Source organism: Symphodus melops (assembly GCF_947650265.1).
Source record: "Symphodus melops genome assembly, chromosome: 1".
NCBI lineage: Eukaryota > Metazoa > Chordata > Actinopteri > Labriformes > Labridae > Symphodus > Symphodus melops.
Genome location: NC_136691.1, coordinates 33,063,006 through 33,078,023, shown reverse-complemented (window position 1 = coordinate 33,078,023; position 15,018 = coordinate 33,063,006). Strand labels below are relative to the sequence as shown.

At 44.2% G+C, this 15,018-nt stretch overlaps 1 protein-coding gene across 1 annotated transcript in view; it reads right to left on the bottom strand.

Moving 5' to 3' along the window:
• The window catches only part of cacna1ba (calcium channel, voltage-dependent, N type, alpha 1B subunit, a), a 139,856-nt gene that overhangs the window by 53,431 nt on the left and 71,407 nt on the right, over nucleotides 1-15,018 (bottom strand). Inside the window, exons 10-18 of the mRNA XM_079368069.1 lie at nucleotides 13,426-13,509; nucleotides 11,939-12,145; nucleotides 8,696-8,808; nucleotides 8,410-8,522; nucleotides 7,987-8,118; nucleotides 5,392-5,464; nucleotides 5,197-5,314; nucleotides 4,963-5,030; nucleotides 3,331-3,437 (exon numbers count right to left, since the gene is read on the bottom strand). Of these exons, the coding sequence (XP_079224195.1) occupies nucleotides 3,331-3,437; nucleotides 4,963-5,030; nucleotides 5,197-5,314; nucleotides 5,392-5,464; nucleotides 7,987-8,118; nucleotides 8,410-8,522; nucleotides 8,696-8,808; nucleotides 11,939-12,145; nucleotides 13,426-13,509 (1,015 nt within the window). The remainder of the gene's footprint in view (nucleotides 1-3,330; nucleotides 3,438-4,962; nucleotides 5,031-5,196; nucleotides 5,315-5,391; nucleotides 5,465-7,986; nucleotides 8,119-8,409; nucleotides 8,523-8,695; nucleotides 8,809-11,938; nucleotides 12,146-13,425; nucleotides 13,510-15,018) is intronic.

Genomic DNA, 15,018 nt, shown 5'->3' with positions numbered 1-15,018 from the left:
CTTTTTGTTCAAATAAATTAGTTTATTCTGCACATGGGTCCTCCTCCCTGTTTCCTGCCTGCTAACGCGTGACAGAATGAACCGACCATACATGGACCCAGCAGAAGATTTTTGTTTAAATAATCCTTCTCCCTGGGAGGGGACAAGGCTTGCTTTTTTCCCTGGTACAAAAGGTAGGAGGAGACAAGGCCGGGCAACACGGTGTCCGGACTCCATATCCTCTGATGCTCTGGTGGACTTTTTAATGGACTTATACTTGGAGCCAGAAGGCTCCACAAAGCCTCGGCTCAGGCTTCAGTCCAGGTCCAGGCCTCAGCCTAGTCCTCAACCCAGACCACAGCAGCCTAAACCTCAGTCCTGGCGTCGGCATTATGGTGCCTCAGAGCCTCTGCCTCCTGTCCCTGTTCCAGCAGAGCGCTGTCTGCCTCCTGTCCCCGTTCCGGCAGAGCGCCGTCTGCCTCCTGTCCCTGTTCCAGCAGAGCGCTGTCTGCCTCCTGTCCCCGTTCCGGCAGAGCGCCGTCTGCCTCCTGTTCCCGTTCCGGCAGAGCGCCGTCTGCTTCCTGTTCCTGTTCCGGCAGAGCGCAGTCTGCTTCCTGTTCCGGCAGAGCGCCGTCTGCTTCCTGTTCCCGTTCCGGCAGAGCGCCGTCTTCTTCCTGTTCCTGTTCCGGCAGAGCGCCGTCTGCTTCCTGTTCCGGCAGAGCGCCGTCTTCTTCCTGTTCCCGTTCCGGCAGAGCGCCGTCTTCTTCCTGTTCCCGTTCCGGCAGAGCGCCGTCTGCTTCCTGTTCCCGTTCCGGCAGAGCGCCGTCTTCTTCCTGTTCCCGTTCCGGCAGAGCGCCGTCTTCTTCCTGTTCCCGTTCCGGCAGAGCGCCGTCTGCCTCCTGTTCCCGTTCCGGCAGAGCGCCGTCTGCTTCCTGTTCCCGTTCCGGCAGAGCGCCGTCTTCTTCCTGTTCCCGTTCCGGCAGAGCGCCGTCTGCTTCCTGTTCCCGTTCCGGCAGAGCGCCGTCTGCTTCCTGTTCCCGTTCCGGCAGAGCGCCGTCTGCTTCCTGTTCCGGCAGAGCGCCGTCTTCTTCCTGTTCCTGTTCCGGCAGAGCGCCGTCTTCTTCCTGTTCCCGTTCCGGCAGAGCGCCGTCTTCTTCCTGTTCCCGTTCCGGCAGAGCGCCGTCTGCTTCCTGTCCCCGTGCCTGCTGAATGTTGTCTGCCACCAGCTTCGGCAGAGCGTTGTCAGCTTCCTGTTCCCGTGCCTGCTGAACGCCGTCATCAAGTTGAGGTTCCCTCGGCATACGGGCCAACGCCCGCCGATGTCTCCTCGCTGGTTTGGCCAACATCCGACGACGTCTCCTCGGCGGTCTGGCCAACGCCTGAGCTTCCCTCGGCGGTCTGGCATACATCCGACAACGTCTCCTCTGCGGTCCGGCTGACGCCTGAGCTTCCCTCGGCAGTCCGCCTGACTCCCGACTATGTTCCCTCTGTGATCCAGCCGATGCCTGAGCTTCCCTCGGCAGTCCGGTCGACGTCCAACGACGTTTCCTCGGCGGCCCAGTCGATACCTGAACTCTCTCCCGTGCCTGCTCGGCCTCCTGGCAGCCCACCTGGACTCTCTCCCGTGCCTGATCGGCCTCCGGGCCGACCACCTGAACTCTCTCCTGTGCCTGATCGGCCTCCGGGCCGCCCACCTGAGCTCTCTCCTGTACCTGCTCGGCCTCCGGGCCGTCCCCCAGAGCTCTCTCCCGTGCCTGCACAGCCTCCCGGCCGTCCCCCAGAACTCGCCCCTGTGTTTGTTCGGCCTCCCGGCCGTCCGTCTGAACTGACTAAGGCCTGTATGCCTGAAGGTCCGGAGTCCCTCCTCCGGACCCCCTCCACCCACCCTGGGGTGGTTTTTTGAGTTTTTGGGACATCTGGGAGCTGTCCCTTAAGAGGGGGGTACTGTCATGGTTTGGTTTTTTGTTCTGTATTTAATCTTGTTTTAGTTCATTATTTCCCTTGTGCGCTTTAATGTTTCATAGTCTGTTTTACTTTAGTCCTTAGTGTGTTTCCCTGTATCCTTGTGTCCTCCTATGTTTCCTGTTAGTTTATTTCCTGTCTTGTGTTTTAAGTCTAGTCTTTAGTGTTTCCTGTTTTATTTTGTAGATCTGGTTTTGGTGGTGGTGTCAGTGTTTGGTTGTACTTTGTACTTGTCCTCAGTGTTCCTTGTGTTTCCCGCCTTTGTGATTACCCTGATGTTCCTCACCTGTCTCGTTAGTCTCACCTGTGTCCAATTACCCCTGTCTATTTAGTCTGTGTTTTTCCTCAGTCTCTTGTCGGTTCATTGTCAATGTCTCGTGGTCTGTTCCTGGAATGTCTTTCATCTCCCTGCTCCCTGTGTTTTCTCCGTCGTGGTTTTTGGTTTTTGAGACGTTTTGGATTTAGTTTGTTAAGTAAGTTTTTGTTTTGCCTTTTTGTTCAAATAAATTAGTTTATTCTGCACATGGGTCCTCCTCCCTGTTTCCTGCCTGCTAACGCGTGACATGTTCTGTGAGATAAGAAGATAAAGTTCAGCTTTAAATAGGAGATCCACTCTGAAACTTCATGTTGTACTTTATATAAGATGCTTCATTGGCACTTTTTTTTAACCTTTTTTATTCATTGTCTATTTCATCTATTCAGGGACTTCTTTCTCTATGTTTTTAATACATCCTTTATTTCATCTGCATAGCCATGAAAATCATCAATACTTCAATATGTTATGTATTTTTAAAGAAACAAAAGTCATCCCATTACGCTACCTTCTCTATGCTTTCAGTCAGTTAGCTTTACGATCTTTATTCGCTCTGTAAAAACATTTACGAGCATAACATGATTTTATATTTAGTTTAGATTTATGTTGGGCTCTTTTTTTTTTGGCCTTTATTGAAGGACATTAGATGGAAGGAAGGAATCACAGAGAAGGAGAGGAATGACATGCAGGTAAGAAGACGCCGGTCAGACTTGAACCCGGCCGCCTGCTTAGAGAGCCTCCGTACGCAACCTTAACGCTAGGCCACCAGAGGCTCGTAAAAATAACTCATTAAGATGTTTAAAAAAATTATACAGGCAGAAATAATAAATAATTCAAAGAAATAATAATGCTAATAAAAATAATCTTTTAGGAAGTTGATCATTCCTCCTTCATATCTGCATTGACTTGATATCATTTTGACTCGTTTGAAAGGAGAAGACTAAATATTACAGTTCTGCAGAGACGAGTCTATTCACCGTGTCTCTACTTGGAGAGTGTGTGTGTGTGTGTGTGTGTGTGTGTGTGCGTGTGTGTTGAGCGAGACGAACAGGAGATCACAGAAGAGGTGGACTTACGCTGTGATGGAAATGTTAGCGGCTGACATGGGGCTGACCTCCTTTACCTCCTTGGCTTTTTGCATTGCAAGTTTCTTATTGATGGCCTCCTCCTGCTCCTCTTCATCCTGGACAGTGTGTGCAACAACATACAGACAGATACACACACACATAGTACATACGCCTGTTAAAGGCTGCGGCTCTAAGCTGCTTCATTGTGACCTTTATCTGAAAGATCCAGTTTGTATTTTCATCCATAATCACAGCAACATGGTCTTCACAGGATTCCCTTCAGAGGCCTGGACTATGACTCCACACACCGTTCAGTGATGTGGCTTTACTAACCCTTCTGAAGAAGCTCCTTATCAGTAAAGCCAGATGTTACACGAGTACGTCCACACATAAGGAGCCTGAGATGAAGTTTAAACATGAACAAGTCTGCCGTTTCCCAAACTCAGACAAACTATGACGTGAAGAAGTTAAACACGTCATCCAGCTAAAATCAACACAGCCTCCGTCACACATCCAGGAAGATAAATCCCAACTGAGGGCTTATAATATCACTTAATCATCATTAGTGCACAACAGACAGGGCCATAACAGCCCCTGTTTCTGCTCTTAAATGAGTTATTTTCTCATTACGTGCTGCGTCTGGTAGTTTAAGACCTCATATTTCAGGTGCAAGCCCGACATGCAGAGAAGTATTTGGCTTGTAAAAAACAAATATGGAAACAGAATTGAGAGCAATGAGTAAGGTTACATGTTCTTATATGTAGGATGATCACAAAAAAACATTTTCATCCCTCCATCCTCCACTCTCACCATCAGCACACAGATCTCTGTGATCTGATTGGTCGGGAGGTGGAGTTTCATACAGTTTGATCTCTTGTGCAACTTTAAGGTGAAATTTGGTAATATATTATAATAATATATTATTTGTAAAGAAAACTATTAAAGTGTCTAATTAGAGCCTGTCTCTTTAAGAAAGCTGTGCTGCTGATCAGAATCTGCTCTGCGTTAGTGGAGGTGTACAGAACAAGTTGCCATGGTGATATGACCGGGGTTAGAAGTCAACCAGCATCACAGTCCTGAAAAATCCACAGTCAACCTCCAAGTTACCTCAACAACCCAAAAACCTGCTTCTTAACTCAACTTAGCACAGATCAGAGCGAGCAGGGAACTTCTTTATTATTTATTGATGCCCTCTCACAAGTTATTTCAAACGAGTGACAGACGGCTCCCTTTCAGAAACATCTCTGTGTAGTGTCGACCTGTCGTTTTTCATTTACTCCCTTCTGTGTGTTTCATCAGAACACATCCATGTCGTCATGTTCACCGACTCTGACTCTCTAAGACTTCAAACTGAATATCATATGGTGAGCTTTTAACAGCTGGAAATGACTCTATAACTGATCTGGTCTTGTATCAGCTATACTTCAAACCCTCCTCTTTATAAGTCGGCCGTGTTATGAAACCTGTAAATATATTTACCGTCTTGTTAAGAAGGGAGGTATTAAAAATACGAGGGATTTGATTTCAGGTTAAGGACTTTAATCGATGGATTCGTCGGGGGTGAACGGTGCCCCTGTTTTTATTACGTCCTGTAAACTGTTATTAAGCCAGCGTGCCTCAGACTATAAAGAAACACTGTACCTTAGTGAGCTCCTGGGCATTAGCCAGGTTATCGACAGCAATGGCCAAGAACACGTTGAGGAGTGTGTCTGGTTATTTGTAGTCTAAGGAGAAGAAGATCAAGTGATGGATTGCACAGAGTCGATAAAAACAATTGCAGCCGTTCCTCAAATCAAAGTCAAATCTTCGAGTGTTTTAAGGCTGCCTGACAGCCACAAAAGATAAACCAACGATGGTCAAACGGAGAAAGGATACAGTTTCCAAAGAGCGTAAGAACAATGAAGTAAATGGAGGAGAACATCCCACTGCGGACACCCCCCTGCGATTCGATTCCGTGGTACATGACTGCGTTCCAGTCCTCCCCCGTCAGGATCTGCATGAGACACAGAGTCCAGTTCAGCTGAGCAAAGTAGAGCAGGAAAAACAACGCTTGATGGGGATGACCTTTACCTGGAAGACGGTGAGAATCGCCGCAGGGAAGGTGTCAAAGTTGGTTGTCGGTGTTTCGTCTTCAAAATTAAATCTGCAGGGAGGAAACAAACAGAACATAATCAAGCTTCAAGCACAGTCCCATTCAGTGTGTCTTTACCTGCTGCAGCTTATTGTCTTCTTCATTAGGCGGCTGGACTCAGCACACATAGTATAAGCCCATTACATTTGAGTCGTCTGAGTGCCTCGTGTGTTTGACCTTATGGCGGGTATTCTTCTCAAATGGACGGGTCTTGCTAATGCTGACATTTGGTATCTCTGTCTGTCTACTGGGACCTAATTACACCTCCCCACAATGTGAGGGATTCAGACAGAGGAGGCCGAAACGCCAGCAGACTCTGTCTGCGACTTTTTAAAATCCATCCGTTCGTCTCGATCTCATTAAGAGACGACCGCAGAAAGAAGAAATGTAAAAACTGCAAACACAGCAGGAGGTGAAATATTGTGATCTTCATAATGAATGAAGGGGAGGTTTCTCTACTCTTCAACCAAACTAGCTTGTAGACGTTGATATAATGGTTAAAGTTTGTCAAATTACTTATAGTGGTTATGTCCGACTCAGGGGCTTGTCCAAGGGGGGCCAGGGGTAACATGGGCCCCGAGTACTTTGATCTGCCACCCCAAAAATCCTAAACTGTGATCGACTATTTGCCTTGTCATATGTGATACTTCAGTTATTTTTAACTTGTCACTACTTTTTATTGCAAAAGCTGCTTGTATTTTTCGTTACATGTCAACAAAGTATATTTTCTTTTGTTCATACTTTATTATTTTTTTTCACAATACAATTTCATAGGAAAACAATGCACGCTGTCTTTCTTGAAACAAACTAACTGGCAATCTGTTGCTTTTCATCCAAAAATAAGTCTAATGTTGCCATCAACTTGTGTCCTAAAAGTAGTTCTGATTGGTGACGATAGAAAGGGTTAATAATTGATATTTATTTGTGAGTTTGTGCACACGTCACACTTCAGGCCAGCCGTGTAAAAGTCAGTGCTATGGTTGTGTCCACCCCAGTCAAAACAGTCTGGACACACTGATCTTAATTCACACATGAAACAGAAAGTGTTTCCAATTAACACTGGACTGCACTGCAAGTAAGTGAGTGAGTAATTCAAATCCTTCATATCCTCTGAAACTGTCAAGTCTGAACTAAAAGCTTTGTTGACATCATGCAAACAACAAATCAACTCAATGAACCCTGACATGTGATTGGACAGAGGTGAGAGTTTTGGTGCTCAGCTCAAGTGTCAGTCTTGTTTTCCACCTGAACACGGCTGTGAGCGCCCTTGGGCATGTTTGTCTTAAAACGAGGTGTGGTCGGGCACACAGCTGCACCTGGCTCTGAGAGGGAATGAGAGATGACACCCTGATCGGTTTGATTCAGGTTACTCCCAAAACAAACATTCACTTACAATCAAGGGACTTTATCCAACATCTTAGCACCCTGCGTCTCATTTAACAGCAGCACTGTGTGCCGCCTAACATGCAAAGGCAGGTCTCACACGCCCTTATACACTTTACTAGCTTCAGTTTACTTTAGAGAGTTAGGAAGAGAGATCCAGGAAGCAGGTTAACATTCATGTCAAACAAAGTGACGTGTTACCTTTCAAACACTTCACTTCCACATTTTTCACTTTGACCTTTTTATTCTTGTCACCAAAGGAGACATTTGGCAAACAGTGTCGACACGCCTTGGTGTGCACAGTCACCCTGTTTGTAAGAGCCTACAGCACTTAACTTAACTTTTGTACATAAATGACTTCCTGTACTCTGGAAGAAAATAAAACACAGCCAGAGTTCACCCTGGGACTTCTCTTAACACTTTCTAAGTCTGACTCCAAAACCACAATCATTATAATCACTCCTTCCAGCTCAAGAAATGAAATCTGTGGCTTTTTGTCTGGGTTGGGTTCGTATTGATCCGCATTAAAGAAGAGGCCAAAGAGCTCGGAGCGTTTCTCCACTCGAGTCTCTCTTTTAGCACGCAGGTGTCGGGAGCTGAGCGGTTTTGTTTCGATCACCTTCGACTTATTTAAAAAGGTCCGAGCCTTTCTCTCCTCTTTTTAATGTCAGCCTGTGCTGCACCTCGTAAATCCGGTTTTAAAAGGTGCATTTTAAGTATTATTGTAAGAATACGCATTTTTTAATTCATGCCCTTTAATAATGAGAGTAAGAATAATGACAATAAGCAACTAAACAAGGCGCAAAGACTTCCTGAGTTTTGGATATTTCATGGGAACGCTGAGATGTTTGAGTCTGCAGAGGTGGGCGTGAGTGATCCATAGGAAGCTTAATATGACGTTGATCAATTCTTTATTCCTTAAATATTAATGAAATCAATGTATTCAAGTTTCTAAGAATCCTTCAAAGGAGTAATGCCTCCTACAGACAAACTGTGAGCTGTATAATCAGCACTGTGTTTAGGGACACTGTGGACGAAAAGGTTTCTTTGCTGTGCCTGTTTTCTAGGATTACTAAAGTGATGTGTCACTCACATAAGTTGTGTTGAACTTGTATTAAACTGCCAGCAGGAGCAGAAAACAAACAACTCACTGGCCACCGAACAGCTGCATGCCCAGGAGAGCGAAGACCACAATGAAGAGGAAGAGGAGGAAGAGCAGGCTGATGATCGACTTCATGGAGTTGAGCAGAGACACCACCAGGTTCCTCAGAGAGTTCCAATACCTTCACACACGCACACGCACGCACACACACACACACACACGCGTGCGCACACACACACACGCGCACACACACACGCACACACGCACGCACACACGCACGCACACACGCACAAACACACACACACACACACACACACACACACACACACGCACGCACGCGCACACACACACACACACACACATTAGGATATAACTTTATTGATCCCCAAATTCGGGATTATGAAGGTTCAGAAATGTTCAGAAATGCAGCAACATGCGCAGTGTTTCAGGATGAACATTTCTGCTGACTCACTTGGTGACTTTGAAGATCCTGAGCAGCCTCAGAGCCCGCAGCACGCTGATCCCAAACGAAGCGCCCGGTTTAATAGCAGCCCAGATCACCTCAAAAATACTGCCAATAATCACCTGAGGACACACAAGACCTCGACAGATTGCATTTACTAATATATAATCCATACATCCATCCAAAGACATTACATGGCTAATCTTTCCAGAAGCCTTTAAATCCCTTTGATTAACTCTTCGCATGCTCCTGCTCTAAAAACCTCTGCGGGCTGATTACACTCGGGACGGCTCACCCCAAAGTCGAAGCAGTTAAAGGAGGAGTGGAAGTAGTTCTGGGGGCCGAGGCCGTACATTTTCATGGACATCTCTGCCAGGAACAGGCCCAGGAATACAAACTCGGCCAGGTCTGTAAGGGGACAATAAAAAACACACAGATCAATGCCCGCGGGTTAAAAAAGCCCTCTCCGCTGATTTCTACAATTCAATTGAGCTGGGCTGCTGCTGCCTGTTCAGCTGTGCCCTCAGCAAATAAGACACAGAAAGAGTCTATTGTTTGAGGAAATAACTGCTGTATTCTCCCATGATGCATTGTGTGACCTGTGTGTTTGCTCTTCCATGTGTCTGTGAAATGTACAATGGTACTCGTGTGACCCATGTTTGCGTGTGTGTCTCTGAGTAGACATCAGAGAGCAGAAAATGCACAGGAAGAACAAACCCAGTGAGAAAAGAAGCAGGTGCATAGAACATCAGTGTGCAGGTCAGGCCGTATGACAGGGGTCTCCAACAAGACACAGGCCCTCAATAAGGAGCTCGCCAAGCAAATCCAAAATATTCAAAAATAAAATAAAAAGAATCTGCACCATGCATAAACCTCACCAGTAGCAAACTCTAATCTACTGCCCTAGTTGACTGCATGCAGTGTCAGAAATCTCATTAAAGTTAAGCATATGATAATATTAAAATGTGCTGATTCTGCAAAAACAAAACAAAAATGTGGAGAGTAGAAGTAGCTTGTGAATTGTTTGATTTTTTGAAAGTAGCTCTCGTCCTGAGAAAGGCTGGAGACCTCTGCTATATGAGTCAGTGCCGTCCACCATGCCAAACATAATAATACAAGACTTAATGCCAACAAAGTGATCGAACTTTCTCACTTCGTGGATCCAAGAACTGGAGAACATGACCTGTGCACACTTAATCAGGAAGCAACCAGCGCTATATGAAGTCGATTATTATTGTTTGCATAACAGAAAAGCGAGAGCGTAGTTTATGTGACTAACAGAGTTGTGTTCTGCTCAGCCTGTTACATCACTTTTTTAAAAAGGCCTGTTGCTGTAATTGGTGTAATTAGTTTACATGCTACTTACTTGTTCTTACACAAATCAACTTCAAACGAACACATTGAGGGCCACTAAGGAAGCACCTATTCACTAAACCAGCTGAGTGTTCTCAGCGCTCAGACTCCTGAGCACTAAAGTTTCGTTAGCTGTCTAACAGGAGCGCTCTCAAATGAACGTTTGAGACACTGCTGTGCCCGTCACTGTCACATACAGCTGTGCCCCTCCAACCAGCATTTATAAACATGTCAAAATTAGAGCTGTCACTTTAATGCGTTAATTAGGTTGGTTAATTAATTACACTGCAAATTAACGCGTTATAAAAAATGACGCAAGTTTAATTATAGCACACATGAATAAAACATTTTATGTAACTTTTACCCAGAAACGAAACTTGGCCCATTGAAGGACCCGTACTTGTGACTTCAAACATGCCTTGCTAGCCAAACCAAACAAAGCTGGACTGAGGTGAAAATGTTGCGTCCATTCAGCAGCTCACGAGCAGCCCCAACTCCGCTGGAGGACGGAGCTCGGTTCATTTATAAAGTCAAGAGGGCGAAGACAAGCGCGCAAGACGAGAGCAGCCAGGACCAAAACCCAAACCGGAGAACCAGGTCACTGTGTGTCTGCAAAGACCCAGGGTCTACATTTCCCTGATGAAATATTTGAGGACAGAAACGAGACAAGGCATTGTTAATTAATTAAAAAAAAAAGTTTGATATCATAAAAAATCATCATGATTAGGCTGTGAGATAGTGAATCGTGATTATGCAATAAAAATGTAGAATTCATAAGATTTGAACAATTTTAATAAAAGAGTCATAATTATAAGATTAAAGGGCCCATCAATTGAAAATTCATATTATGAAAAGAACTTCTTTTCAATAAAAACCTTTTATTCAATCACTAATAATAATGTGGATTTCAACTCATCTCTTCTTAATGTATTCATTTTATTAGTAGTGCACTACAATTTTGTAATGTCATGAAATTTGAATTCTTTATTTGGGGTCCTTAAACAGATATGAGATTAAAATGAGATTAATTAGATTAATTAATTAATTACAAATCCTGTAAAGACTTTTTTTTTTTTTTTCTGCATAAATGTAAAGATTTTTCACAGCTGGGGTTTAAACTTTTTTCAGATCCCCTACTGGCCTGGGACCCCAAGCAGTTACTTATCCAGCCTGTTGAAAAGCCCCATGGTCACCTATTCCTCACTGACCAATCAAATCAAAAAGGGGTGAAACAAATCAAACTCGTCTTTTCTGTGTCTAATTTCCAGCTGCTTAGTGACAGGAGCCGATACATTGCTGTGATGTTTTCTTTGTTTTTTAATAAAAGCAGATACCGAGCATACGGAGCAATTTCAAGCAGACATAACTGTCACCAGTGCCGCAAGCCAACCATTGTATCCTAGCAACAGTAACCTGATAAGAGGCACTCTGGAATTGTTGTCACGGCCTCTGCCGGCTCACAGAGAGCCATCACTGGACAGAGGTCCTGAAGCTTCTTTAATTCACAGCACGTTTCAAGGAAACTCGTCAGACGACAGAAAGAAAGTATGTTAGTGTGACGACAATAAGAATAATCTTTAATTGATGTAGCACTGGTCTGACCAACGTCACAAAGTGCTCGAAAAATAATAAGGAATATAAACAGAAAAGGGGATAAAAACAGCTGGAATTTACTGATAAAAAACAAAAAAAAACAGGAGTATGTCAATGATAAATGAGCAACGTCCAAATATTTATTAAGTTAAAGGCACGGTAGGTAATTTTCTCAAGATAAACTTTTTACGTTGTTTGGTTGAATTGTCTTTATGTCCTGACAGTAATTAAGATAAGCCGACTGTTGCTCTGCTATTCCTATATTTAGAAATGAATATCTTAAGACGGTCTTTATAGAGTGAGGCGTCAATGAGTCCTAAAACCAGGACATGGGTGTCTCTTTAAAATAGCGGTGAAAAGTAAAAATGCTCATTTAAGCCTTATGGGCTGCACTTTGACGAGTGGCCACAGGGGAACAATAACAATGAAGAAACCTTCACTGTTGACAATGTAACAAACTGCAGGGGAGTGACACTGAGGGAGACTTAATCATCTTTTCAGTAATGTGTTGGTGTCTGTGCAAATGGTCAAATATAATAAAACTAATGAATATGACACAATAGCAGCTTAGCTGTATTATAATAACACTCACATAGTGCATTTGTGAGCCAATCGGGTTGGTCGTAGTGTACGATGGCCACACACAGCGTGTTCAGGCCGACCAGACACAGAACGGTCCAGTAGAAACTCTGAGACTTGACCAGCCGGCGGATGGTGAAGCGGATTCTCTTCTCTTTCCTCCTGAAGTAAGACGAGTTCTCTTTTTGGCTCTTCACGCTGGCCCGGGCGAACGGCGACCCTGGGGGGGCAGTTGGGACAAAACGTGCAAAACGGCAATAAAGTTACCAGGTCTAAAAAGTGAGGTCATCCAAACAGATCCAGACTGTGTCTGAGTGCACAGGACGAACTCTTAACCTGAGCTATGTGACAGACGAGGAGAGCTGGAGATGTGTCAGTTGAAAGTACTCATCAGTATAATCTCATCAGTTTATTTTAGAGTAATGAAGCTCATGTGCTCGGTCAAAAATGTGGGAATACCACAAAGACAAGTGGACTAACTGTGTGCAATGTACCCTCAGTGACCACCTTGGCTATCTCACACACAGAGCCAAGGTCTTCTTCATGTAGTCTGAACTAAATCAAACCTTCTGTAATTTAAATTAAGCTCACATGTCAGGTGGAAGTGGACACAAATGAGAAGGAGAAAAATGGTTCTATTAGGTTTTCATTACAAGCTCAGGAAGACGAGGGGACTCATCATTACCTGGTCTATTTTAATCCAGACCCCTGACTCATCCTGGAACACCTGGTGACTCAAACTCACCTGCACTGGCTTTCTTTTTTTATATGCCAGGTGATTTGTATGGGATCATCACGTGTTGGTGTGTTTGGTGAGGCAGAGCAAGGTGAATCAATCAATACATCACCAAACGCTAAATCTACCTGGCTCACAGCAGGACAACACCTTTGGGCTCCAGTTTGAACTTCACTTTGAGGATAATAGCAGCTGTTTGGTGTGAAAGCCCAGGTGCTAATGTTGTTTCACCAACAACACATCTTCATAAAGGATGAAATACTCATTGTGTATCATTTAGCATTGTTTACCTGGATAACGCATAAACCAGCAGCTGATTAGTTTCACTAGGCATTCAGACTCAACAGTGGTTTAGTTTCAACAACTCCTCCAAGCTATACGACCGTAGAGGTCGTTTCCTAAAGGAGACGTTTCCTAAATTAGCGCCCCTACTGGCGAACTGGAGAAATGCCAGTAAATCGTCACCCTGCTTAATATGCTTACCAAAGTAAGTGGTAATTAACTATTCTTTTGGGAAAAACGTTAGCTAGCTTGGACTTGGGTTAGGGTTAGGGCTCAAACGTCATTCGATGACGAACGCACATTCACCGGATCGAGGTTATTTATACCTCCGCTAGAGGTCGCTTGCCTCTAAAACGTAAATATGGGTCGTAATTTCACGCTTGCACAAACGACCAGTGGAGTCGCATAGTTTGGAGGACAGGCTCTTTAGTTTGTAGACATGCAGCAATATATCAGTTTCCAGGCTGGGGTATGGTCCTCACCAACAGATGGCATGTCAGTGTAGTGGTCCTCTCCTTCCTCGGCATTGATGAGGTCGTTCTTACTCTTCTTGGTCCGTTTCAGCACTGCAAACACAGGATGTAGAGAAATGAATCACACTCTTCACAAAGCACCTCCTCAGACTGAAAGTAGATTTGTAAAGCTTAACTTGGACCATCAGTTAACTTTTATTCTGTAAGTTTCTTTTAGGCCCATATTTTGCCTTTATTGGACAGGAGAGCTGAAGAGAGCGAGGAGATGCTGGGAGGAGAGCGTGAGGGATGACAGGCAGTGAAAGACCGAGGTCGGATTCAAGACGTGGACTACAGACTCTGTAGCTCACAAACCATTTCAGTCTTGATCTCTCTGGCATGCTTCAGTCTTCATTCACAAACTCTCAGATTTTCTAATTTGACCCTGCTGTAACACATGAACTCATCTATGACCTTTACAGGAAGCTGCAGCGAGCCCTCTCATATATCCGACTACCTGACCTGTTCACCATGTTCATTGTCCACTTATAACTCAGTTAGTTACTGTACATTTAAACTCTGTATATTTGGATTGTACTGAAAATGATCTCAGATATTTTAGATGATTGGAACCCTTGGAAAAAACAAACAAACAAACAAACAGTCTTGTAAGGTAAAAACAGCCAAATAAAGGACAGGAGAAATGATCATATAATAAACCAAAGGACAAACAACAACGATCACTTTTACTTTATAGATACAGTTAAACATGACTTGTAAAATTGTTTACATGGTTATAGGATTTTATTTCAATCTCTAAGACTGAAACAAATTCAAACATGAACAGAGAGCGCAGTGTTTTGGTCATGTGACGACCCTGCTGGTTGCTTGTTTTTGCTGGTTGGTGTGCTTCAGGTGCCAGTGGGTTACTGCCTACAGTTTATAGAAAAACAGCATTTTCAGGAAAATAATTGGGGAGATAAAGAGAAACTATTATAGTGGTTTCAACTGTAAATGCATTACTATGGAGCCATAAGATCTTTTTTTCCCTTTAATGACTTACAGCTTTGTTATATCGCTAGAACTTTCTCCCTGACGGACTTTAAGCTGTCCACTTCTGACTAAAAAATCAAGGAGTCTTAAAAACTGGAGAGAAAAGAAGAGAAGAGTGGTATAAATGCGTGAAGGACCATCGTACTCCCATGATGCCTCTGAACTCCAGTGAGCCTCGCTCTCTGTTCTTCACTTTAATCTCATTACCCCCCAACCCCGCACCCATAATCACTGTGACTGTTCCCCTCGGTGAAGCTGCAGAGAAGAGGCGGTGCAGCCTCGATAAGGAGAGGATGTGTGTAAGAGCACACACACACACACACACACACACACACACACACACACACTCTCTCCAGCTGCTATAAACAACGGATTAATGTAATGACTTATGATGCACCTTAACAGAGCTTCAATCTGTCCCATCATCGATTAAGGGGAAATCATTTGGCCCCGGTGAGTCTGGGATCACAAATCAAAGCTTTTTCAGGCTATCATTGTATTTGAGTTTCATTCCTATTTTAAAACAAGCTGATGCACAATTCAAGAGTATTTTTAAAAAAAAGGTTCCAG